The following is a 24,926-nucleotide window of genomic DNA, read 5'->3' on the forward strand; positions in this document are numbered from 1 at the left end:
ACCTGAGCAGGCCTGGGGCAGCGAGGAGCCCCTCCTCTGAGAAGAAATCAGAAGGATCTTGGAATTCTAGTTTGAAAACTAGAGGTGTGGGCAGGGTACAGGGATGGACCAAAGACTGGGCACCCTGTAAACCCAAAGCCTGCTCCTCTCCCGCTCACATGGAGTCCTGACTGTAATCTAACATTGGGGTGAATCTTGTACCCCACATTTCTAGTCCTGAAGCACAGGTCCAGTCCCTAGTCACGTTCCAAGTGGCCTCCTTCAGGCAGCTTCCCGGACTGCCCAGGCCCAGAATGCTCTGCGCTCTGTGCCTTGTAGCTCAGATGAGCCCCAGGCCTGACCTGCTAGAAGCCCTGGACTGTATCTCCTGGATGGCAGGGATGACAATCTTTCCTACCCCAAGGATAAAGTCTGGCCACCTCCCTTCTTGCATCTCTAGCCTCTATGGGTAAAACCTAGGCATTCGTGGAAGGCAGCTCTGGAGATGACCCTTGACAGGCTTCTCCCGTCAGGATTCAGCAGCCTCTAGGACTGACTGGACATCCCCATGTGGGACCTGCCTCACTGGAACCCCTCAGTCCCTGCAACTCTGTCCCTGGCCTTCAGGGAGCCCTATCCTCCAAAGCAGCAGAAAGCTCCACACGTCTGCCTGAGAACTAAACTGCCTCTCCCCACCTATATGGATGCCCAACTAGAATTTCTTCCCTCCTCCAGGCCTAGAAGGGGAGAGATCCTTGGAAGAAGGAAACCCTCCCAAAGTGGGTCTGTTCCAAGGACTCATGAAATGGTGACGTTTAATGAGAACCCCCCCCCCCCTCCCACCCCTGTATATACAACTATAAAAAATTCAAATACAGCAAGTTACCATTGAGTCAGACTAGAAGGGACTGACAGGGCATTAAATACTGTGGGGTAGGAACAGGGAAAGGGGAGGGCCGTACAAAATGGGCAGAGGTGGGGGAGTGAAAAAGTGTGGGCACTGGGGGGAAGGGGTGGCTGGGCCCCCCCCAGTGTCAGGAGCTTATAATCTGATGGTGGCAACAGAGACCCTGGGACAGACAGGAGGCTGGGGCAGGAGGAGAAATTATGGATGTAAGGGGATCCCCTCAGGGCTCCTGGGAGTCGCTGGCGTTGGAGGTTCCAGCCCAAGGGGCCAGGGTGGGGGTAGGGGTGGGTCTTTGGTGGGTGGGTTGGCTGCAAGGTCCTCCTCTCCCGAGGGAGGGAGGAGGGCCAGTGTGGTGTGGCAGGGCTAGGGGGCGGCAGGCCCGGGCCTGCCGGGGTCTCTACAAATTATGTCTGAAGAGAATGCAGAAGGTCCTCCTGCCCGTGTGCAAAATAGAAATTGGGGTCTGCGGGCTCAGCTCCGGCCTCCTGCTCCTCTGCAGGTGCGCTGGCATGTCCTCACGGGATGCCGGGCTCTGGGGAGACAGGGCAGGGGGCTGTGAGGGATGAGGGTGGGATAGGGATCCCCTCAGGTTCCCCTCTGCCACCCAACCTTACTTGACTTACCAGATCAGGAGACTGTTGGCAGTGGCGGCAGCAGCGGCCAGGGCCAGGGTCACAGGGACGCCGATTGAGAAAGGTGTCAAGGTTCCTCCGCCGCTGCCCAGCTCCCCAGGGTCACAAATCTTCGTGGTGGGTGGGGGTGCCAGTGAGCTGGTGGTGCTGGTCGTGGTCTCTGGGGAACATGGGGGTAACTCAGGGCAGGGCCAGGGATACAGTCCAACCCAGCTCTGGGGGGTTTCATGAGGTGTATTGTTCCTGCTCCCTGTGTTAGACAGTGCTGCCTCTCCCATCAGACAGCCCCTGCTTCCTCTCTCAAACACATCCTGCCTCACCCATCAGGCAGATCGTGCTTCCCCAAGGCTCACAGATGACCCCTCCACCCAATGGCCCCTACCAAGAATGTCCAGACAGCAAGGACCAGGAACAGCATGGGCAGGGCAGACAGACAGCAGTGAAGCAGCCACAGAGTGCCTGGGGTAGAGGCTCTAAGGCTCTAAGTCCTGGGAGGAGTTGAAAGGCACAAGATAGAACCAGGCAACAGTGCAGGTCACTGAGAGAACAGGGGATGGGGGATGGGCTCACCCGGAGCCTGGGCCTCAGTGGTGAGGTGTCGTGGCTCCTCAGTCCAGGGCGTGGCATGGGCGGCCACACTCCAGTCACTCCATGTCCCAATCTCATTGTCCTTGGCCGCCACCTGGATGATGTACTCCTTCCCAGCATAGGCATCTGTGATGGTGTGCGCTGTGCCATCTGACAGCTCTACCTGCAGCCAGACCATGGGATGGGGGTAGGGGGCCCTGGGGGTCAGGAGAGTGAGGCACCCCCAGAGGAACTGAGAACACTTCTGAGCAGAGAAGAGTGAAGACCCCCCTGGAGGAAATGAGGGCTTCCTTGGGAGAGAGAGGAGATATTAAGAATACTCCTGAAGGAAGGTAAAGACATGTCAGGGAGGAAACCCCGAGAGAGGGAAGATGATCCTAAAGGAGAGTAAGAAAATCTTTAAGGAGACTGGAAGCACCCCCAGGGGAACAGAAGGAGGACTTTGCTCATTGTCTCACTCTGTGGTCATCCCAGCTTCCTCACAGCCCTCAATCTGAGCCCTGATCTCAGCCCCTGCCTGGAGGTGATAAGAGTAACAGGGTAAGAATGGGGATGGTGATATGCTGCCCTCTCCCATCAGGAAGCAGCATTAAAACAAAAAACAAAACAAAACAAAACAAAACACAAAACAAAACAAAACAAGCAGCTTAGAAGGAAGGTTATGAACACAGTCATGGAACCAGGCTTCCTGAGTCCAAGTTTTAGTTCCACTCCTTACAAGCAAGTGACCAAGTTACTTAACCTCCATATGCCTTGCTGTGCTGATCTGTAAAATGGCATTTACGATCTATCTCACAGGGGTATAATGAGGACCAAACACACTTCAATCAGCTCTGTCATCATCATGGGTTCCAGCTCAGAGCCTGGCTTCCCAGTTGCCCAGTGCATCCACTTCCTCCCATTCAGGAAGACCTCAGTATGGTCGACACCCTGCCTGAGGTGGACTGGGGTGGGGTGGGCAGCTCCCAAGAGGCAGGACAGGAGGGCAGCTGCTCCATTTCCTCCTGGAGGCATCGCCACCCCACCCCTGCGGAGGCCAGCCCTATTCTGCTGGTCTCCCCCACCCTTCAGGCTGGCCTGCCTGTCCAGCGCCCCTCCCAGTCCCAGGCTGAGCTCTGGTTCATCTCAGCGGCACCCGCTGCCTCATTAAGCCTCCTCGTAAACAGGGGCAGCCGGCAGGGGCGGGCGGGCGGGGGGGGGGGGGGGGGGGGGGGATGCTGCTCTGGGCCATGTCTGGCTTCAGGGCTTTTTTGGTCCCTGTTCCAATCTTCCTTCCCAGAAAACTGGGGTCTGGGCTACCTACCTGAAAGGCTGTGAGTACATGTGCACACGTGTATGTGCACTCATATGTGTGAAGGTGTGTCTAAGTACAGCAAGAAGCCCCTCCAATAATCCCCCCTCCCGCCCCCATCCCCATGGCCCTGAGGTGGCAGGCACTGGTAAAGGTCAGGGTCAGAGTGAAAGTCATTTGGGGCCCAGACCTGAGCTCAGTAAGTCCTACTCCCAGACCTAGAAGATTGGTGGGCCCCATAGACTCTCCTCTCCTGGGGTTGGGGCCCAGTTCCTCCTCTGGTCCCCTACACCCTTTTGCCCTGCAAAGACCCCCTCTTGCTGAGTAGTCCCAGCTCCTTCAGCTCCTTTTCCCTCTTGTCAGGATTTGACCCTCAGGCCTCTCCTTTGATTCTATCTCCCCAGATCTTCACAACTGTCTTTCCCCAAAGGGAGAGAGCTATGAAAAGCAGATCAGATTACCACTTATTGGTGGGCTTATGGTGGGCACCATACCTCTAGGAATGTGGCCCAGGAACCCAATCCTTTCTTGGCAGCCACATCTCCTAAGACTGGGCCCTTCTTGCTGGGTTATCACTGATCCCTTAATCCATCCCCTTAAGAGAATGGCTCTTCCACTGGCAGGAATTCTCTAGTAACTGGCATCTGCCTAGCCTCAGAGTCCTCCATCCAGTCGGCTATAGCATATGTCAGGCATGCCCTTCAGCCTCCCTGCTGAGTTAGGGCAAGAACAGAAGATTCAGGGAACCCATGCTGGGTCCCTGTACTTGCCTCCTCCTTGTCCATGCTCAGATAGCCCCTGTGAGACCTCATGGTACCCATTCTTGTATAATTCCTGGCCTGTATATTTCATTTCCTCCTGAAAATCCAAACAATGTTTTTTCTCCTCACCCCTCTCTACCCCCTCCCAATCATACACCTGCTCCTTTCCAATATTAAGGATAAGGGAGAGTAGATTGTATTCAGAGCAAAAGTCAAGCTCAAAAGAGCCATAAATCTAACCAACCACAATGCCAATGAGATATGGAACAGGGAAAGCACATGCCAGGTCATACGTATTTTTTACCACAGAGTCTGCATATTTTGCTCTGTCCACATCAGTATGGGGGTCAGTTCTGTGGTGCATGGCCTTGGCATGTTAGTCACATGCATGTATGGAGCATGGTTCCTGCTAGGAACCACGTGTATGTATACATACTCCCATGTGTGTGGTGGGCAGTATGCCAGGTCCACTATGAGGCGTGTGCGCTGCGATGCGCAGGGCTGCTGCCTGTAGCTCGTTAGCAGGGGAGGGGGGCTTGTGAAACTAGACCCTGGTTATTAGCAATGCATTAGGCGCGGGCAGCTGGCCAGGCGGGAGGGACTCCGGACTCTGTCAGGGAATATGTGAGCAGCCTTTGTGGGGGCCAGGCCTGCAACCCGGACAGGCACCCTGGAATTGAATTACGCACTTTAAAGGCTAGCTGGAAGTGGGGCATGGGGAGATGGGGCTGGAGCCTGGTGGGTGGGTTGACCCCTGGGTGCCAGCCTGGGTTGGCCTGTGGCCCAGCCCCAGTCTGAGCCCACAGACCTCATGGGCCACAAAGAGCACCTACAACCCTAAGGGCCCTGGAATGTCAAAGGAGAGAGAACCTTAAATCTTCCCCAAACCCCTGGCTGCTCCCCTGAGCTACAGTAGCTTGATCAATACGTACTGAAAAGGTAGGTAGCCCAGACCACAGCCTGACCCCCATACCAGCCCTTATCCACTGCCTAGTTCCCAGCCTAGACTACCTTCTGATCTATAACCTTGAGCTGACCCCTAAGCTACATCTGACTTTGGAGCCCTGACACTAATCATGGCCTGAACTCTTACCCTGGAACAAGCTTGCCTCCACTGACTGATTCTGATCCCTCGAACCCTTGAGACTATGAGTCCTTGAGGATAAGAGCCGTCCTGCTCCTTGGGTCCAGTACAAGCCCACAGCCTGGGCCAGAGTGTATGAGGGAGATGCCTGATCACAGAGGAGAGCCAGAGGTAAGGAAAGGCAAATACTAACTAACTGCCCTGCCTGCCATCTCTCTTCCAGGATTTCTCCCCATTACCCTGGGTGCCACAAAAACAGATGTGGTCCCATCACACTAACAGAGGTCACTGGGAACCCCTTAGGGCCTCAGATCAGGATACTTCCCTCAGACCCATCCATCCTCCCAGGCCTATCTGATCCCTTCTCCCTGAGGAAAGCCTCTCTGGCTGCCCTCAGGCTTCACATTGGAACAGCTATCAGCTGATACAGGTCGTATGGATATGCCGCGTGGCTCTGATTCTGGCACTTGGGATCTGGGCAGGGCAGGGCACTCACATGCTGCCACTGGTCCAGGATGAGGGGTCGGTATCGCAGAAAGAACTTGAGAGGAAAGGACTCAGGGTCAGGCCAGGTTGAAGGGGTCTGCCAAGTCACCTCTAGCCGGCGAGGGTTGCTGGGAACTGGTCGGGCTACCACATTTTCTGGAGGGTCAGGTTTCACTGTTAAGGAGACACAGCTTCATTACCACACTAATCTCTGGAAAAACCCCACTTTGTCAGCCCCAGTCACCATGTCCACCATCTCATATTGCCAATTCTTGTCATAACTGTCATGGTTGCCACCCCTCTTCTCTGTTGTCAGTTCTGGCAACCACCATTAACAACCATCTCATTATTTCAACCTCTCACATCCCTATTCCCACCAAGGACTGTCCACTACAGTCACTGTCACCAGCTCATGATAATGATATCCCAAATTTCATCCCATCATCCCAGCCCCATGCTCATGATGACCAGCATCCCAATTACCAAGTCTAAATGATGGCTCCACCATTACCAGCATCACCTCCATTGTCATCTGGATCACCCCCTCCTGCACCAGCATCATACACTCCCCTCAAGCTCAGCATTTCACCTCAACTCTTCCAGTTCCAAATTGAGATAAAGTCTACCCTGGAAGAGTCTGGGTTTGAAGCTGCTCTGTGGGTCAAGGTTAAAAGACAGTCCACAGGTGTGGCAGATCTGGGTTGGACTCCTGACAGGAGTCTAAGGGCCCAGCTCATGTAGAAACAGTCTGGCTGGGGGATTCAGCCATGGCATGGAGGGCAGGCAGAGGGTCTGGCTGAGATGGAGAAGAAGCAGGCAAGGGGTCTGGCTGGGATTGGGGCAGGGGCAGGCAGAGGATCTGGATGGGGTGGAGCAGGGGCAGGCAGAGGGTCTGGCTGGGATTGGGGCAGGAGCAGGCAGAGGATTTGGATAGGATGGGGCAGGGGCAGGCAGAGGGTCTGGCTGGAGTGGGACAGGAGTAGGCAGAAGGGTCTGACTGGGATGGGGGTGGGGGTGAGGGCGGTATCTGTCCCAGTCCTGTCTCCTGTTCTGACACCTCATTCATCACAGGCCGTAAGGAAGCCATTAGCGTGGGGCGGGGGGTGGAGGCTGCAGCTGCACAAGGGTCTGGCCCAGCCTGCCCCCCCTCCCCCTCCTGAATACTCTGGGAGCCAGAGAGAGTATGGGAAGAGCTGCTGGAAAGGTCTCTTGGCCCCTACAGGTAAAGGACACCCACTCAAATATTCACAGGTATATACATGCCATGAACATATGTACACACGTATATACATTCCACATATACCTATGCACACATGTGACTATCCCCACCAATGCTCATATACACTTCTGGCACACCCCCACTCACACACTCCCACTGGAGTATGTTGCAGGGACCACCCCCCTCCCGACGCACCAATGGTGAACTCGTCGAAGGTGATAGCTGTGGCGTTGTGGCCCAGGGCATTGCTGACACTTATCGAGACCTTGTACTTGATGGTGGAGAACAGGTGCATGTAGCGGATGTGGCAGCGGTTCTTGAGGGCTGGGTCCTTCTCACAGACCATAATTTTGGAGCCATGCCTGGGGAAGGGTGAGGCCCAGGCACTGTTACCAACATCAAGAGTCAGGTGGGGCAGAGGTTGGGGGAAGGTCAAGCCCAAGGCTGGGCTAGGGTCTGGACTGAGGGCATGGTGGGTGGCTGAAGGAGAGGTCAGAGGTCAGGGTTGAAAGCGGGTCACAGGCAAGTCTACTCACAGCACGGTCACATTGAAGGTGTTGGGGATGTAGGTGGGGGTGGGCAGATGCCAGCTGCAGTAGAAGCCCTTGGGGTAAGTGTTGGAGCGGCAGCTGAGCACAGGCTCCCGCGGCGGCACTGGGGGTGAGGACAGCACGGTCAGGGTATTCTTGGAGCCCCTAGTCCCCTGCACTAGTGTGGGGACAGGTGGGCCCCAGAACCCCAGCTCTCCCCCCTTCAACCCATCAGCAATGCCAGAGGTTGGGGAGGGGTGGCTGTCAGCAAGGGTCTGAGGCTTCCCAGGCCGCAGACAGCCAGATGTTTAATTAAAGAAAAACAAGGCCTATATGAAGAGGGAGCCCCCCCCACCTGCTCAATGGAGGCGGGAATTGTGGGGGAACAGGGGGCTGCGGGCCTCAGCTCATCAATCACAGGATGGAGATGATGTCTGGGGGAATCGGCCCCAGCCCCACATCTCCTGACACGTTGTGTCCATTCCCAGAGAAAAACTGTGCAACAGAAGCTGGGGGGGGGCGCGGGGGCAGATTGTCCTGATTGGGTCCTCTGGTTGCGGGAGTAGTCAGAGTGAGCTCCCTGGAGAAGAGTCATCCCAGGCTTCCCTTCAGTAGAGATTAAGAAACACAAGGAGAGGCCTGGTGGTTCCACAGGAGCAATAGCACTGGGTGGCTGTACATGTGGGTATCTGTGTATAGGTGTCTAGGTGCGTGGGTATATATGTTACATGTGTCTCTGTGACATGAATGATCCACAATGGAATGTAGAGGTATCTATGGGCATGGCTCAGAATGTGTGGCCACGTAGGCTTGCATGTGTGTGCATATGCCTGTTGAGAGGAAGCTACTGTTCCCTTGGTATATACCTCACTTCCAAGCCTTAGCCCCCAGCTCCTCCATCACAGACCCTTTAAGCAGTTCTTTACTTGGTCAGCAGCTGCCTTCACTCTAGCATGGGGAGTCCCAGAGAGGGATGGGGATCTGCCTGGGGTCACACAGCAAGCTAGAGTTGGGACTGAACTCCAGGATGGGGATACCCACCCACATGACCACACATACACACTTGGGAAGTCCTTTCTGCTATCTAACCACACTTCTTGCTACTGTGAGCACTTAGCCCAGCTGTCCCACCCTTAGGCATTGGGTAAGGCGTGAGGACAGCCGGCTCAGGTTCCTGGAAGGAGGCAACTTCTGTGATCTGACCCAGGCAAGGAATGTCCGTCAGTGGCTCCAGGGACACTGACACCTCCCTCCTGTGCCCCCCCCGCCCCACCCCCTGCCTGACAGGTGGACAGGAAATGGGAGGGGGGCAGTTCAATAAGCCAGGGACTGTGAAGGGGGGAGTGCATGTCTATGCTTGCTGAGTGACCATGGTGACACACAGGGAACTGTGGGCTTTCATCCACAGTGTACACGTGATGGTGACTGATTCTGTGTGATTGCATGTACATGTCCATTGTGTGTGAAGTATATGTGTATTGGGGCTGAACCCCTAGGGCCCAATCTGGCTTTGCAGCAAGAAAGATGAGGGGTCAGAGAGGCATCTGGGAAGCTTGGGTGAATGTAGCAGCTAGAGTGGGCTATGCTGTGGGCAAAGGCAGCTCCATGCCCCAGGGCTGCAGGGAAGAGCCAGAGCCCAGCTGAGCCCCCACAAGGGGCAACCTGCATTCTATCCACTGCTGTCTGCCTCCCCTGGGAAGCTTTCCTGGCCCTGTGTCCATCTTGTGTCTGTTCCATGTTCACCCTGTGTGCCTCTGCTATCCCTTCCCTATCTGCCCAGGGGCACAGAGGCATGGGGGTGGGGTGGGGGGTGGCCAAGGACACAGGAAGTGCCTTGTGGGGGCCTGTAGGCCAGGCCAGAGTTGGCAGCCACCCCAGGAGGAAAGGACATTCCGAGGTCGGCTGAGAAGCCTCCACTCCCCCCTCCTGCCACCCCCCTCCTTACCCCCAGCTTCAAAGGAGAAGGGTGCTGGGGGTGGGGTGGGTACTGAAGGCTGCAGAGTCAGCTCCCTGCTGCCTGGGACTCTTTGGAGGGCAGAGCGGGCCATGGCACTGGACTCACAGGCCCCCTCCCCCAGCCAGCCTCCCCACTGACCAGTCCCCTACATTCCCTCTGACCATCCTCCCCCCCTGAGACCAGCCTCCCCCTCAAACCAGTTCCTCTCTCTGACTGGGCAGGTCATGGGGGACCGGGGGGCCAGGCAGGGCTTTGTCTGTCATCTGGCTACTCCTGCCTGGCCTTGGGCCCTGAGCAGGGAAGGGCTTGGGTTTCCTGACAGGGACCAGGTTTCTCAGAGGAAAAAGGAGGAAAGAAAAACAAAGAAAGGAAGAAAAGGAGTGACTTGCTGCAGCTGGAGCCCAGCTGAGGGGCCGGGTGGGCGGAGGTGGGGGTGCTATGAGAGACCAAGTGTGAGGTTGTGGGACAGTGTGTGATCAGGCCTGTTGTGAGTGTGCTGCAAGATGGGGAAGAAGCTGTTTTTAAGACACTGCAATTGTGAGGCTGTGCGTTAACTCTGAGAGGCTTCATGTGTGTGACTGAGACTGGGCAGTTGCGTAACTTTGCAATTGGCTGTGTGTGATTCCGGACAGGGCAGTTTGATTAAGACTGTCTGTATGTGTATGGCCAAGGGGCTGAGGTACTCTCTGAGAATGTGTGTAAGTGCACCATTGAGTCTGAAATGTAGTGACAGCAAGACGACATACCTGGGACACTATATAGGAGATGGAGCTTAAGCCTGAATATATTTTTTCAAACTGTGGGTGTGGGAAAGTGCCCAGAAGTTCAAGTATATTCACACGTATGAGCTGAACACCATGTGAGAACATGTTAGAGGCTCTGTGTGAGCAAAACCTCAGAAGTAATTGTGTCATGTCACAGTCTGGTCATACAGACATATTCCTGGATGCCCAGGCATCCCAAGTTGCCCCTTGTGGGGGCTCCTGAGATGCCCAAGTGACTGCGTCAGCCTGTGGCAGGATGTCCTTGGGTCCCATGCGGGGCCGTGTATGCGTGTACATTGCCCCCGCTGGCCCAGGGTTTGTTTGTTTTCCTCCTAATTGGCTTGTTTTTCCATGTCCAGTCCACCAAACCGCATGTTTTTCCTCTCATCTCGCCAGCCTGCCTGGGCTGGAGCCCCCGGCACGCACAAGGCCTGCCCGCCGGCCGGCCCAGAGAGGAGGAGAAACAGGCTGCCCACACCCCTGGCCAGGCCAGATCAGGCTGGGTGGGGCAGGGTGACCCTTCCAGCTCCAGCCCTGCCCAGGCCCCACCCACACTCCTCCTGTCTGGCATCAAATCCATGGCCTGCCCCAACCTTATCTCATGACATCTCTCAAGGCACCCCAACTTCTGGACTCCCACATACCCCTCTCCTGCCTTCCCACCTGTCCTTTTCCCCCAGACATCTTCAACCACAAGCTGCTCTTTCCTTCTCAGCCAAACAGGGCTGAGGGGGAAGCATTGCTGAACCAGGGGTTCTGGAGTTCCTTTCCTGACCAACCAAATATAGATATTTAAAAATTGGATAAGGAATTGTCCATTTTAAATTACTCTGATTTGTTTTAGCTTAAAAACAGAAAGACACTGAATCAGCACTGTCTAGTAAACAAAAGGATGCTACTAAAGGTAACCCTGTGATCCCATTTCCTAATGTGGGTGGTCCTTCCATCATCCTGGGTGGGGGACTCCTTTGGGCTGTTTGTAAGTATCCACCTGAAGGCAGGGAGGTGAAAGTAGTTCAAGGATCAGTCTGGTTAATGGGACTTTCAAGAGTATATATATATTTTTTGAATGTTTATTTATTTTGAGAGAGAGAGAAAGCATGCATACTTGAGAGCAGGGGAGAGACAGAGAGAGAGAAAGAGAGACAGAGAGAGGGAGAGAGAATCCCAAGCAGGATCCATGCTGTCAGTGCAGAGCCCAATTTGGGGCTTGAACTCATGAACCATGAGATCATGATCTGAGCCAAGATGAAGAGTTGGATGCTTAACCAACTGAGCCACCCAGGCGCCCCTCAAGAGGGTATTTTTATGATCAGTTTCCCTTAGAAATAGAAACATGAAAATCATATATGTTTAGGATAAATATGAAATATTTTTTGGCTTGAATGACTTACAAATCAGGGTTAACTTTGTCCTGTTTTCTGAGTTCTGGCTAGAAGAATAATTTGATATTGAGGGTTGCCAAACCCAGTCTCTTGTTACTAATATAAAGTGACTGAGACAATCATGATTAATGTGCCCTGTTCCTCTGACCACCAGCTCTTTAGAAGGAAATAAGGCAATGAGAGATAAGTACCTGTTACTATAGCCAACTCATGGCCAGCTCTCCTCTGACAAGCAGGGCCTGGGGAGTGGTCACCACTATATATAAAAGGTCTGGGCTCTGGTGACAACAGGGCAGCTGTGGGCATGTCCTGTGGGTACAGACTACAGACATTACTTCCAGACCCTATTTCCCTCCAATGACCTCTCAAAGAAGATCAAGTCATTAGGAATGAGGGCCCATGATCACCAAGGCCTAACCATCATGGCCAGCTGTCTCCATCCTAAGGGCTTCTGGGACTCAAATTGAGAATACCAGGGTGTCAAATTGGTCTCATTCTTCTTCCATGGCACTCAGTGTATGACCTTTTCCGTGTGTAAGGACGTGGGGCTGGGCTGAGAGTTCCACTTCCAATGGCCCTTCCTCATGGTGGGCCAGAGAGAATTTAGGTAGGCTGGTCCTGTATTTCTCAAGCTGGCCGACAGGGGTCATTCCACCCTTGGCTTGCAACTAAGATGGCTGGTTATGATTGCCATCTCTCTAGTTTAAACACACAGAAGGCTTTTCTGTGTGAAAATGAATATTCCTACCAAAACATATTCTCACCCTTCCTCTAATCCCACTGGTGTGTCAGTGTTTTGTGGATAACCATGGGGAAACTTTCAGTCTAACATTTCCCATGGCTGTCCATACCAATCTCCTGACAATGGGCAAAAGGCCTGCTCCCAGGTCCCTCAAGCATCTCCTCCCCTCAGCAGCTCCCAGGGAATAAAGAAACCATCCTCAGAAAGTGGGGTGCATCACAAAAATTGGATGAGGCCAGCAAAACATGAATCTTTGGCTCAAGGAGAAAAGAAGTGAGCCTGTGAGGAAAGAATATTCTGTTGGTGGGTGCCTCTGGCTGAGATCCAGGTGCCTGCTCAGCTGACCCTCAGCAACACTGATAAGCTCATCATTTCAACTTCTCCAACCTGTCTTCTGAATCACATTCACTCACTCCTCCTTCTACCTTCCTGTTGGCTCCTTATCTCTTTTTGTGGCTCATCTCTCTCCATCAACCCTTTATAAAGTGATGGTCTTGAGGGCCCAGTTCTGGGTTCTCTTCTCTCCTCATCCCAGAGTCTCTCCCTTGGTCATGTCACCCCATCTAAGGCCTTTCTTATCCCATCCCCAGCCCAGGTCCCTTCTGAGTCCTAGACCCTCAGATCCACTGGCTATAGCCATCAACTCCCAGATGTCCCCTGAGTACCCCAACCCAACACATCTATAGCAGATGTTGGTGGTGCTGCAACAGATCTCTGGCCCACACCTACTGCCCTCTTCTGCATTTATTTGCCTAAGAGCTTTCATTGGTCACCAAAATCTGCATTGCCTGCTGAGGCATTAGGCCAAAGTGCAGGGGAATTAAAGCATCCCTGCCCTCACCCCCAGGAGACTCTTTCAACCAAGGATGGACAGGAGTTGGTATATAAGCTTCTGAGCTCCCTCACCCCCCAGGCAGGAATACTCCCAAGGTACATGTCTGCCTGGGCTCTCTGAGTTCTCCAAGGTTAAGGTGCAGCTGCCCAGAGGGTAAGTGAATAATAGTGACTGGATAACTGTCTTTATTGGTCACCTTAACTTCCTTTTTCTATCACTTTCTCATTTCCTCACTGTGTTTCTGCCACCTGACAAACTGCTTGCATACAAGTTCTCGTCTTGGAATCGGATTCTCAGGAAACCCAAACTAAGACTACCTGCATACTACTGTCCAAATAGAATACACTATCTTTTCTTCCACTGACCCTTCCACCTTGCCTCTGTCACAGTGATTGGTAGCACTAACTGTCTTGACGCCTCCTGCTCTCTATTCTCCTGTCTTCTCTACCTCCAATCTACCACCAACTCCTGGAGGTCCAACCAGCCCCTCTCAACTTCCCCAACTCCATGCCCCAGTCCCTGATCCTCATCATCTCTCCCGCACCCAGCAACAGCCTCCTTCCTGCCCTGGCACTGCCCCATCCAACCTGTCTCTCTTCACCACAGTGAGAAGAATCTTTTAAGAAGGTAACCCTGATCATGTTACTCCCTAGCTTGTAGGATCATGATTTGCCCCATCCCCTCCTTTAGCTCCCTTTCCTCATTTACACCAGCCCCCCAGCCTTGGAGGCCTTTTCATGCCCTCCCAGCCTTGAAGTCCTATAGTCATACCTAGCTCTCTGCCAGAAGTGACTTTTTCAATGTATCTTCCAAATCTCCCAAGTCTCCAGTGCCTTCCACTCCAGAAAGCCTTCTTTTTTTTCCTTGGAGCCTCCCAGAGTGCCTATTCCTATACCCACAGAACCAGCCTCTGTGAGAGCACACCATGGAGTTGGCTCACTCCACCTTGGAGCGGTGACCCTAAGATTCCTCCCTACCAGGCCCCAGATAGGTCATGCCCTGCCAGCCCTCCCCTGCTCATCTTGTCATAGGCAGTATGATTTTCGGATCTCAAAGACCTGCAGGGGTGGGGTGGGGGTGAGATACCTGGGCAAAATGCCCAGGGGTCTGGATTCAGTGGGAAACACCGGGCTCAGAGGTCAGAAGAGAAAGCTAGGATAGGATCAGAAGGCAAGGGTCGGTGCTGCAGCCCGCCTCCCCAAAAGGAAGAGGACTTGATCTGAGCTAAGGGTCTGGGCCTCACGGACAGTCCTCTTGAGTGGAGTGGTAGGTCAAGTGAGGGCTTGGGAGCAACACTTACAGCCGACATGTAGTAGGACTTGGTGGCGCAGGTGCCAAGAGTCACGGTGGAAGCAGGCATAGAGGCCGCTATGGCCCAGTTCCAAGCCATGGAGCACAAGCTGAGAGCCGTTGAGCAGGTCAGGGGCTAGGTCTGTCCCATTTACCCTCCATGTCACCGCTGCATCCCAGTTTGCTGTCCCACACGGCAGAGTCACATCTGAACCTAGGCGCTCGTACTGCACGTGGGGTGCCTCTGTGGGGGGTGGGGAGAGCACAGGGCAAAAGTCACAGGTCACAGAGCTGCCCGGGACCAACAGGTGAAATGTGCACGGATGAGACACTGTGAGGAGTCTAGGCCAAGAGGCTCTATGTCTAATGGCCTATCAGGAGATGAGTGCATAAATGTTCTCTATGGCTGTGGAAGTGTATAGGTATGTGAATGTCTCCATATTTGTATGTGTGAGTGCACGTCTGGTGTTTTTATGCATGGGTGGGTGATCTTCTGTGTGTATATGTGTGAGAGAAAGTTTGTATAGTGTCCTGGGAGGGGTTAAATCTCACTGAAAACCAGGTCACTTGCAGTCACTAGGTCCTTTAGAAAGTTTTCTTGACCCCCCGTGACCCTAACCTCTTGCCACCTATAGGCCCAGCCCCAATCACTGACATCTGCTACCCAGGCAAGCTGGAGCTGAGGGGCCTTACTTCTGGACTCCTCCCTCTGTTTCTTGTCCCCATCTTTGTCTCCGGTCTTGCCACTCTCCCTCTCCCCAACTCTGGCCTCCCTGGCAAGCTAGCCCCTAACCTACCCTGCTTCAGCTATCCAGGGCTTGGGCAGCAGCAGGATAAGGGAGATCCAGGATGGAAGCCCTAGGGAACTCCTGGCAGCTATCAACTTTGTGAGGCAGGAACGGCTAGGTTGGGGTTGGGGAGAGTGCTGGGACCAAGAAAGCTCTCTGACCATTTCTCTTCTGCCCCCAGGAGGGGCCTGTCAGAGCCAAAAGCAAACCCCAGTTCTGGCCTCGGCAACCCAGGCGTGATGGACTGAGCCCAGGAGACTGGAGTGGAAGGGTGGGAGGGAGCACCTGTCAAGAGGCAGCACTAGGTGGGGGAGATGAGTAGGACACAGAAAATCGGGGACACTGATCTACAGACAACAGCAGAGAAGCAAACATGTAGAGCTGGGTGATATGAATCTAATCTCCTCGTTCCTCATCCTGCCCCCCAAGCCTGGAAGGACAGATGCTTCCCAGGTCTCAGCCAGATCTGTGGAGAAAGGGTGGAAGGGGAAGAGCAACGTGAGAGGGGGGCAGCGGTAGGGGGGGCTGCGGGATCCCTCGTTAACACTCCCTTACATCTCCCCTCCAGAGAGCCACCCCGCTGAGTTGGGGGATTTTCAGAGGCAATTCCTGTTAACGAGCCAATTAACTTGGGCCAGTGGCCTCTTAATTAGACTTGTTAACACCACCAGGACTACAGGGGGTAGGGATCCCCCTATGCCACCAGCCACCACCCCCCCCATTGCAGCCCCCTGCCTGGTACTGCTTTTCTCTGTGCTGGAACATTTGTCCCTGTTTGCTGCCTCTGTCACCCTTCCTGTGCCAGGGTCTCTCTGTGTCTTCAGGTTTCTCCCCTGCTGCCTGTCTCTGTCTTGCCCCTCTCTGAGCCTCTCGGTCCCTGTCCCCTGTCGGAGGAGAGGGAAGTAGGAAACCCAGCCAGCCTTGACCACTCATCTGTGGGGGCCCGGGACCAGCCAAACAAAGGATGAACGGCGGAAGGGCGGTGGCTGGGGGCCTTAGAGGCCACAGCTGTGAGGCTGGACCAGAGACTGAATGGGGGCCTCCCCCTGACCAGGGGCCCAGTGTCCAAGGCTCAAGCCATAGAGCCCCCCCCCCCAATCCACCAGCCCTAGCCATTGAGCCCCCCTCCAGCCTCCCTTCTCAAAACTTGGAGCTTCCAGGAAACATGCCAAGCCCCTCTCTCTCTGAGCCCTGCCCCCTCCCTCACTAACAGACATTCTGCATCCAGCTGCCTGAGGAGGAGGCTGAAAACTGACCGTAGGGGAGGGGGCGTGGCCACCATGGTCCCAGCGGCCACACGTCAACACTGACCAACAGCAGCTCAGAACTAACTTGGACCCAATGTGGTTCTTTAGTACTGCAGGGCAGGTACAGCCATAAGATGAGGAAACAGCCACCTAACAGCATAACAAACATAATGGCAATGGGATAACACTCCCAAGCACCCTGTCTGCCTCACAAAGGAGACAGAAACACAACCTGACAACAGTGACAAACCAACAATGTAAGGGCAGGGCAGGAATGAAAAAATGACAACACAATGACAGAAGACAACTACAGACCACAATATGGAGGTAGAGGGGGCAATATGACATGACAATCACACACGATACACACTGTCACAATTGCTACAATAACAACAATGGCAATACACACAGCCATGCAACAGCTCCAAAGATGCCAATGATTTAATCCTTTGTTTCTGGATAGCTCTCCTCCCGCCCTGTGGGTGCCCCTACTGATGTGCTGTCCATTTCAGAAATTAAATCAAGCAGCAGGGGGAGGATGGGGTTCTTGGCCTTGACGCAGTGACAAATGCTCCAAAGGAATCAGCTGTGAAAAGGTTGTTAGAAGCCAGGATGAGAGACAGAGACAGGATGAGGTCATGGACATGGAGAACACAGAAGGACAGAGCTGATGGCTCCCTCACACCTGCGCACACAGGCTCACATGGGGACCACATGCCGGAAACAGTCCCCCCGGGCGTCCTAAGCAACTTCACATCGCCACACACATAGGATAATGACAGTCACCACAAGAAGAACAAGCACACACAGAACAACCATCCACAAGGTCACAGCCACACAGGGACACCATCCCACTTCAGGGATGGTTAACACCTAATACAAGATGATCATATGCATGCACAGGGAGGGCACTGTCACCCAGAGGCACAGTTACACATAAGGGCACAGTCTCACATCTGGGAGACAATTTAACAGGGACACAAACATACAAAGAGACAGAAAGAAACCATCATAATATCACACATAGGGTACAATCTCAATGGCAAGGACAAAGCTCCACAAAGAGCATGGTCACACATAGACAACGTCACACGCAGGGCACAGCCCCCAAGGATACAACCACACAGAGAAATGTATTCAAACAAGGACATGGTCTCACTCACACAAGAGCATAGCCTAATGCACAAAGACAGTTATACTCTCAGAGATACAGACTTAACACTCAAGTCTTTGGTCACATGTGGCTCTGTCTTTACATGCAACACAGGGCAGGAGCCAAGCCAATGGGAGTGGCCACTGGCAGGTCTAAGCAGGTGAGGTCAGCACAAGAGCCCAAGATGGACTGACTGCAGGAGGGGGGTTAATGGGTTGACCTGGTGGTCCTTTCAGTCCCTGCCCACTGGGGAGCAGCCCTGAGGTGAGCTAGGCTCTTTCTGGGTCTCAGTGTCAGTCTTACAAGGAAGAAGCCACCAGAGCCTTGACCCACCACCCTCCTTGAACCCACACCCTTGAGGGTGACAGGATCTGCTCTGTGCCTGGGTCCCAGAGGTGCCCCCACCTTCTCTGCCTCTACCTAATCCAGCCAAGGTTGGGGTGGGAGCAGAACCCATCCAAGGGGAAAGCTCCTGACAACTTAGAGCTTGCTCAAGGAGTTTCAGGGTCAGACCTTATACTGATGTGGCCATGTGAGGTGTGCCTCAAATGCAGTTTGAGCGCTGGTGGTCAAGTTAAGAGGGTACCTGTTTCCCAGAAGGGGTGCAGCATCTTGCTCTGTGGGCTGTGTGAAGAACTCAGCCTTCACTGGACAAATGGTAGGGGAAGGGCAGGAGGCTGCCAATGGCCCAGCCTAAGCAATCCCTGCCTCCTCCAATCATTCTAGCTGACTGACCTGTCCCCTTCCTTAGCATGCCTGCCCTCTCCCACTTGTCACCCTGCCCATCCTCACATCTTGTTATCAACCATCTCTGTCTCCATCTTCTCTCTAGGATAGGGGAAAGCAGTCTTGGCCACTGTCTCTCTCAGTGCCTTCCACTACACCCCCCACAAACCCCTAGGGGATCCCATTTCATCAGATTAATATACAGGCCCTACCTATAGCAGCCCCCAACTCCTATCTCACCTGCCCGTTACCCCACACAGCCACTCTAGTAGGAAGAGGAAGAGATTATCAAGACAGAGATACCATCAGCACGGAACCACACGGAGTGACTGGAGGACTGTGCACATGAGGTATCAGTGGGTCACCCAGCATATCAGTGTCATATGACTTATGTCCTTCTGTGTGTTCATGTGTGGCAATGCCAGCAAGTGCCAGTGTGTGGTCTTGGGTGGATGCACACAGCTGTGTGAGAAGGGTTCATGTTCAGCTCTGGGTGGGAGTCATCAGGGAGCACCATCCCACCCCCCCAGAATCCTCTCCTCCAACACTCACCCTGAGGACTGTGTCTCTGGGCGTAGACAACAGCAGTGGCGGCAGCAAGCACAGCGCAGCAGGCCCACGGGACAGGAGCAGCCATCTGCTGGGAGAAATGGGGATAGGGGATGGCGGGGGAAGGAGAGGCATCAGCCCAGGCAGGAACCTCCTGGGAGCCCCTCCCTATTCTCAGGCAAGACTGGGAAATCCCAGCCCTAGGGCTAGGACACCTTGACCCCAAATGCCCTTCTTAATGGGGCTCAGGATTCTCTTCCAAGCAATAGAAAGCAACATTATTGGCATCTGTAGGCAAACATTTGCTAAGATGGTACAAGGCAACCTACAGTGGTTTGTTGTTCAATAAGGCTGCTGGTTGCAGGATGTAGTCAACCACGGATGAGTTATGGAACATTGGTTATGCTAGGGCCATTTTTATAAAAACAAAAATAACTTTACTGGTGAGGTTGGCTAATTAGCTATAAACATTGCAAACTGAAAGGGTAATGTTTGAACTTAACACGAGGTCTATACTTCTCCAAATTGCCTTGAATGGAAGGCCCCCTGCTGTGCTCCTGGGGAGAAAGCCTGAAACCTGGATGGTTAGAAGCCCCTCATATCTGCACCACCCCCCACTTCCCCATGAGCCTTGCCACTGGGCTCTGTGATGTTCACAGCACCAGGGTACCAAGGTCAGATGTGGCTTTTGCTTTAGTGTACAGTGACCAGGAGAGAAAGGGTATTTCACATATAAGTCCTTGTTGGGGGACCCAGCCCATCCTTTACCCCAGACATGTGCCCCAGGAGCCTGAGACCCTCAGCCCAGCAGATGTGCATCAGTGTTTACACACACCTACATAGGTACACAAAGCACAGTGAGGATATATCCCCACAAGTCAGGATGGTTCCAGTGGCCCCCTAATCTGTTATCCTGCTTCATGGGATGGATCCAACTGCACCCCAATCTACCCCAGCACACAATCATACCTGAGGGCAGGGAAATAACTATTCCCTACAGAAAAAGCCTCAAATATGACCCTTCTACCCTAGTGTGAGGAGACAGGGGGACTGTCAGCCAGACAGAAGCAGAGATCTAGAAGAGGAATACTGCCAGACACTCAACCAGGGTGAGTGGTACTGTCAGAAATATAGCCTGAAATACAGCCAAGACACTGGGCAGAGAAACTGCCCAAAACAACCAGACAGAATCCCAGAGAAAGAGCACACACAGTTGGAGATATACTAAAGACACTGTGTGAGGCACAATCAGATAAAACCAGAGAAACAGGTAGCTATAACCAGATAACCAGGCAGAGACATGGTCAGAGACTAACTGACATACAACCAAAGGATCCACCAGAAATACTGTAAAATGCTCGGCACATGCAAGCAAATGTACCACCAGAGAAAGAGCAAGAAACACAGGCAGAGAAACCATCAGCGACATAGCAAGAGAGCTAGAGACACTGTCAGAAACCGTGCCAGAGAAACTGCCTGACACACAAGCAGAGAAATACCAGAGAAACTGATAGACACAAACAGGCATACACCCAAAAATACAGCTAGTGAGAGAGCCAGAGACATAGCCAGATGCTCAGTCAGGAAGTATCCACACCACTAAAAACACTGCCAGGGACACTCAGACATACAGACACACTGCCAGACACAGCCAGAGACACTGTCAGAAATACTGCCAGACAAACAGCCAGACATACAGCCAGAGAACTGCCAGAGAAACTGCAAACAGAGCTACAGCAGGGAGGAGACAAATGTGAGTGTCAGCCTGTAGCAGCGGGTGGGAGAACTGGAGAGAATCTGACTTCCGGGGGCTCCTTTATGGGAGAGGGTTCCTGCCTGCCTGTGGCTACACTAACCCCTCACCAGGTGGGTCCCCACATCTGCACCTGGTTGTCCTCCAGCCACAGCCACAGGTGCTCTGACTGCTCCTCCCTGGCACAGCTTGTCTCTCTAGGCCCCGGGTGGCTTTGGCTACCCCTCCCACATCAGTGACTCCCAGGGCCTTAGCTACCACTTGGCCTGACTCCTCTTGATCCTCAGCCACTCCCCTATCTTCAACTATTCCTCAGGCCTAGAAGGTTAAGACAATGGCCAAAGTCACAGTCAGCAAGCAGTGGGGCCAGGAAATGAACCCAGAAACTGTATGAATTCAGAAGGAGCTAAGGAGCAAAGGAGAGGGAGAGAGAGAGGCAAGAGGTTAGAGGCCTACCTAGTTCTCCACCTCAATCACTGAAGGTAGCCCTCAGATAGTCCCCCCCCAGCACCTCTGCCATCTGTCCATGTCTTTCTCCACACAGCCAGGAAAATACTCTACCTTAGTGCCAGGCCCCCCTACCACATGGGAGCAGGAATCAGGGTATGCGGAGGCAGAGGGGACCAAGGTTAGATCACAGGATGAAAGAAGAGGGACAGGGTGGCCCTCTGCTCCCAGCTCCTTCCTGGTCCCAGTTGGGAGTGCAGGGGAAAGGAGACAGCCTGGCATGAGTGTGCATGTATACAAGCATGCATGTATGCATGCACATGCAAACACACACACACACACACACACACACACACACACACTCAGGCCCCCTCAGGGGGAGGGGTGGCTTCTTCATCAAAGTCGCCTCCATCAGCCCGATGAGTTACTGTAAGGGCCGGGCCCTGGGCCAACGGGGCTGCAGCCATGGGAGACGGGCGCTGCTGAGAGCAAGTGCTGCAGAGAGTGGGGGATGGGGTACCAAGACAGACACTGCATGGCTGGGGGCACCCAGAAAAGAGAAAGACCCAGGGAGGGGGGAGCATAGAGACAGGGAAAGAGGGAAAGCCATTAGCCAAGACCCAGGGGACAAGAAGATACCAAGATAGGGAGAAAGGGAAGAAGAGACCCGGGAAGAGAGATAGAGACCACAGGGGTTGGGGCAGGGATTCAAGGGCAGAGGAAGGGATAGATCCAGAAAGGGTCTCTGTGTCTACCCTAGAGCATCTCCCTAAGCCCATCCATCTCCCCCAGTGCAAAAGGAGGATAGTGTCCTTGCAGCGTTCCTGGGGGCTATAGGGTTTCTTTCTCCCTGGAGATATAAGAGTGTAGCTCTCAGGGAATTAGGGTAGACCAAAACCCCACCCTATCCCACCCCATCTCTGCCCCTGCAGATCCAAAAAGTCCCAAACCAATTTCATTTCCCCCTTCCCTCAAAGTCCCAACTGGGTCCATTCCCAGTTAGGGAAGTTGAGGCCAGAGGCATCCAGACTATAACCTCCACCCTGCCCTAGCTCACCTCAGGCCACCCATTCCAGGGCAAAGAGCCTCTTTCCCAAGAATTTTTCAAGTCCACACCCCATGGCTTTGGGATAGATCTGGAGGATAAATCCCATAAAGCTTCAGATAAGGGCTATGCAAACTGGCTGAGGCTCTCTGTAGACCCCTCCAGGGGGCCAGCCTGGCTTCCAGCCAGCCCCAGCCCCACCATGAGGAGGCAACAGAGGGCACTCCACTAACAAGAAAGGAGGCCAGTACCTAGCAACCCAAACCCTGTTAGCACAAGGAGCCCAGAACCTCTCCTGACATAGAATCTCATAGTGTCATCGTTATACACACATAGGTGACACATCAAGAGACAAATCCTGGGCCCCAATTTACTGTCACTGTCCTACTGTGACACAAAGACACCATTACACAATGATAAAAACACCCAGTGAACAGGGCACATTTCCATAGTTGACAATGACATACAGGAGTGTTGATAGTCTCTATAGTGACAATAATGCAGTGAATGACAGTCACGTTCAATGACACCAACAAATGGGGCAATGATACCTGTTGACACTGACACAATCACAGTGACAGTAATCTCAGAATCAAAGATGCAATGAGACTGACAGTCACATAGAGTAACAATGATGGTGTGTCCACAGTAACACAAGGATGTTAACAGTCAGACTCAGTAACATGGACAGTCATACAGGATAACACCAGCTCACAGTAATATTGGCACCATGGAGGCTGACAGTCACTAGCAGTGACACAGACAGACACAATGACAGACTCCCGATTAGGGAGCAACCTCAATTTCTCAGTTTGAGTCAGGCTTACGAGGGGCCCAAGACCCCTCTTGCCAGCTCCAGCAAACTTCCAGGTGCCCCGTGCCCCCCACCCTCATCCCCTGCCCAGCTAAAGGCAGAACCTAAGGGAGGGGAGGTATGAATTTGGAGAGCTCCTATTTATCCCTACAGAAGGTTACACAAGCCCAACCCTCAGGAAACCCTGCTACATCCAGGGTTGAACTGAGGGGTTCTGAGCATCACTGGCTGGGGCCCAGCTCTAAATGTGAGTATTGACGTGCAACAATATGTTCTGAGCTTCAAGGCATTAGTTGGTGTGGGTATGCTGAGGTCAGGTAGGCTCAATCTGGTCTGAACAATGAACGAATAGGGAGGGCCCATGTGGTAGTCCCCAAAATTAAAATCCAACCAAAGTCACTGGCCTGGACTACCCTTGCAGGGACTTACAGCAGGGTGAGTTCAGGAACATGCATATCTGCTGGGGGGCATCTGACCCATGGCATAGCCAAGGTGACATCTCCACAGCTTCTAGTCCCCCTAGGCAACCCCAGACTCCAGAATCCTTCAGTGTGAGGGAAAAGACACTTTGTCCTAGGGCCTCGTCCCCCTCCCCTCTCCTGACAGCAGTTGTAGAGGACCCATCCTGAGAAGAGGCAAGAGCACAGGACAGGACACAGCATGGACTGACTTAAAAGCTTAGAGAGCTCTAGAGGCCTCAGACCTGCAGAAGAATTAGGGTAGAGCAAGGAAAAGAGACACCTTCATTTGGAGGTAGAGAGAGAAAATGAGAGAGCAGTGGCAGTAACAGGGACAAGGATGTGGTGGGCAAGGAGGAGAAGCACTGGCCGAAGGGGAGCCTGGGAGAGACAGTCAGGGCTGGCTGGAAGCTCCAAGAAGGGGAGGAGGGGCTAAGGCTGAGAGGCCCCCAGATCCCACCAGGCCTAGACAGCCTGGACAGCGTGGGCGGTGGGGGCGGGGGCAGAGGCCTGAGCAGTCCAGAGGGTGTGTGTGGGGGGGGTTAAAGGCCGAGGAGGGAGGCCTGGCCCCTGGCAGCTGGCCCGGCAAACCCCCTACCGGGGAAGGGGCGGGCCTGGGTCAGGGGCCAGCTTCTGGGACTGGGGCTGGCTGGCCACTGGGCAGGCTCCCACTCTCTGTGGCGTCTCTACCTTCTGTCTCTGAGTCTCTTGTCTCTGGCTTTCTCTCTGAATCCAGACTTGGCCCTCCTCTCAGCTACTAGTGCCCCCACCCCGAGGGGCATAGGAGCCATGCCTGGGTTCAGGATTCAAGCCTTATCTCCTCCTGGGCTATCACATCCCCACTCACTCTAGGGTCAAGCCCCAGTGCTCAGGGGAAAGGACCCCACCTAAACATAGGCTCCCATCTCCCTCCGTAGAAGGGGGCAGAAGTTGAACACCAGTGGGAGGGGGGCCAGGAGGGAGGCAGAGGGAGCAGTCCCCTAGCTCCAGTCTCTGGCTGAGGTTGTGGAAAAGGAGCGGCCCAATGTGAGTGAGTTGGGGGGGGGGGGGGGGGTTCCGCCCCCCCTTTTGTGCCCCCCCCCGCCGGGGGGGGGGGGCCGGGGGGGGGGGACAAGATTCCAATGGATTTTGGCAGCAGCCAGGACTCTGAGTGTTCAAACCCCCCACCTCCAGCCTCTTGCACCATGGGGACCCTGAGATCAGCATGTGCGTGCCCTGCTGCACGTGTGTACAGGCGTGTTGTGGGGGGAACCTGGGGCCTTCCCATGATGGGCCTGGCTGGGCAGCAGGGAGGTATCCTGGAGAGGTGGGAATCTGAATCCCACCAGCCCATGCCCACATGTAGAGCCCTACTCAGGGCCCTGCATGCTGCCTGGTTACCTGGCATGGGCTTATATATGCATATATATGCAGGCTTGGGCTTAAGCAGCCCTCTATGTGCAAAAGGTCTTGGCTTTCTCCCTCAAAGGTCATGTGGTCCAATCCCCTTCCCATCA

General features: G+C 53.8%; 1 protein-coding gene across 1 annotated transcript in view; it reads right to left on the reverse strand.

Annotated features, from left to right (window-relative positions):
* Positions 1 to 826: 826 nt before the first annotated feature.
* Positions 827 to 24,926, reverse strand: part of CNTFR (ciliary neurotrophic factor receptor) — a 32,998-nt gene continuing 8,898 nt past the window's right edge. Inside the window, exons 3-10 of the mRNA XM_049625364.1 lie at positions 18,917 to 19,001; positions 14,461 to 14,694; positions 7,484 to 7,601; positions 7,143 to 7,309; positions 5,739 to 5,902; positions 2,089 to 2,269; positions 1,510 to 1,678; positions 827 to 1,418 (exon numbers count right to left, since the gene is read on the reverse strand). Coding sequence (XP_049481321.1) covers position 1,418; positions 1,510 to 1,678; positions 2,089 to 2,269; positions 5,739 to 5,902; positions 7,143 to 7,309; positions 7,484 to 7,601; positions 14,461 to 14,694; positions 18,917 to 19,001 — 1,119 coding nt within the window. The 3' untranslated portion in view covers positions 827 to 1,417. The remainder of the gene's footprint in view (positions 1,419 to 1,509; positions 1,679 to 2,088; positions 2,270 to 5,738; positions 5,903 to 7,142; positions 7,310 to 7,483; positions 7,602 to 14,460; positions 14,695 to 18,916; positions 19,002 to 24,926) is intronic.

This window comes from Panthera uncia, chromosome D4 (genome assembly GCF_023721935.1).
Source record: "Panthera uncia isolate 11264 chromosome D4, Puncia_PCG_1.0, whole genome shotgun sequence".
NCBI lineage: Eukaryota > Metazoa > Chordata > Mammalia > Carnivora > Felidae > Panthera > Panthera uncia.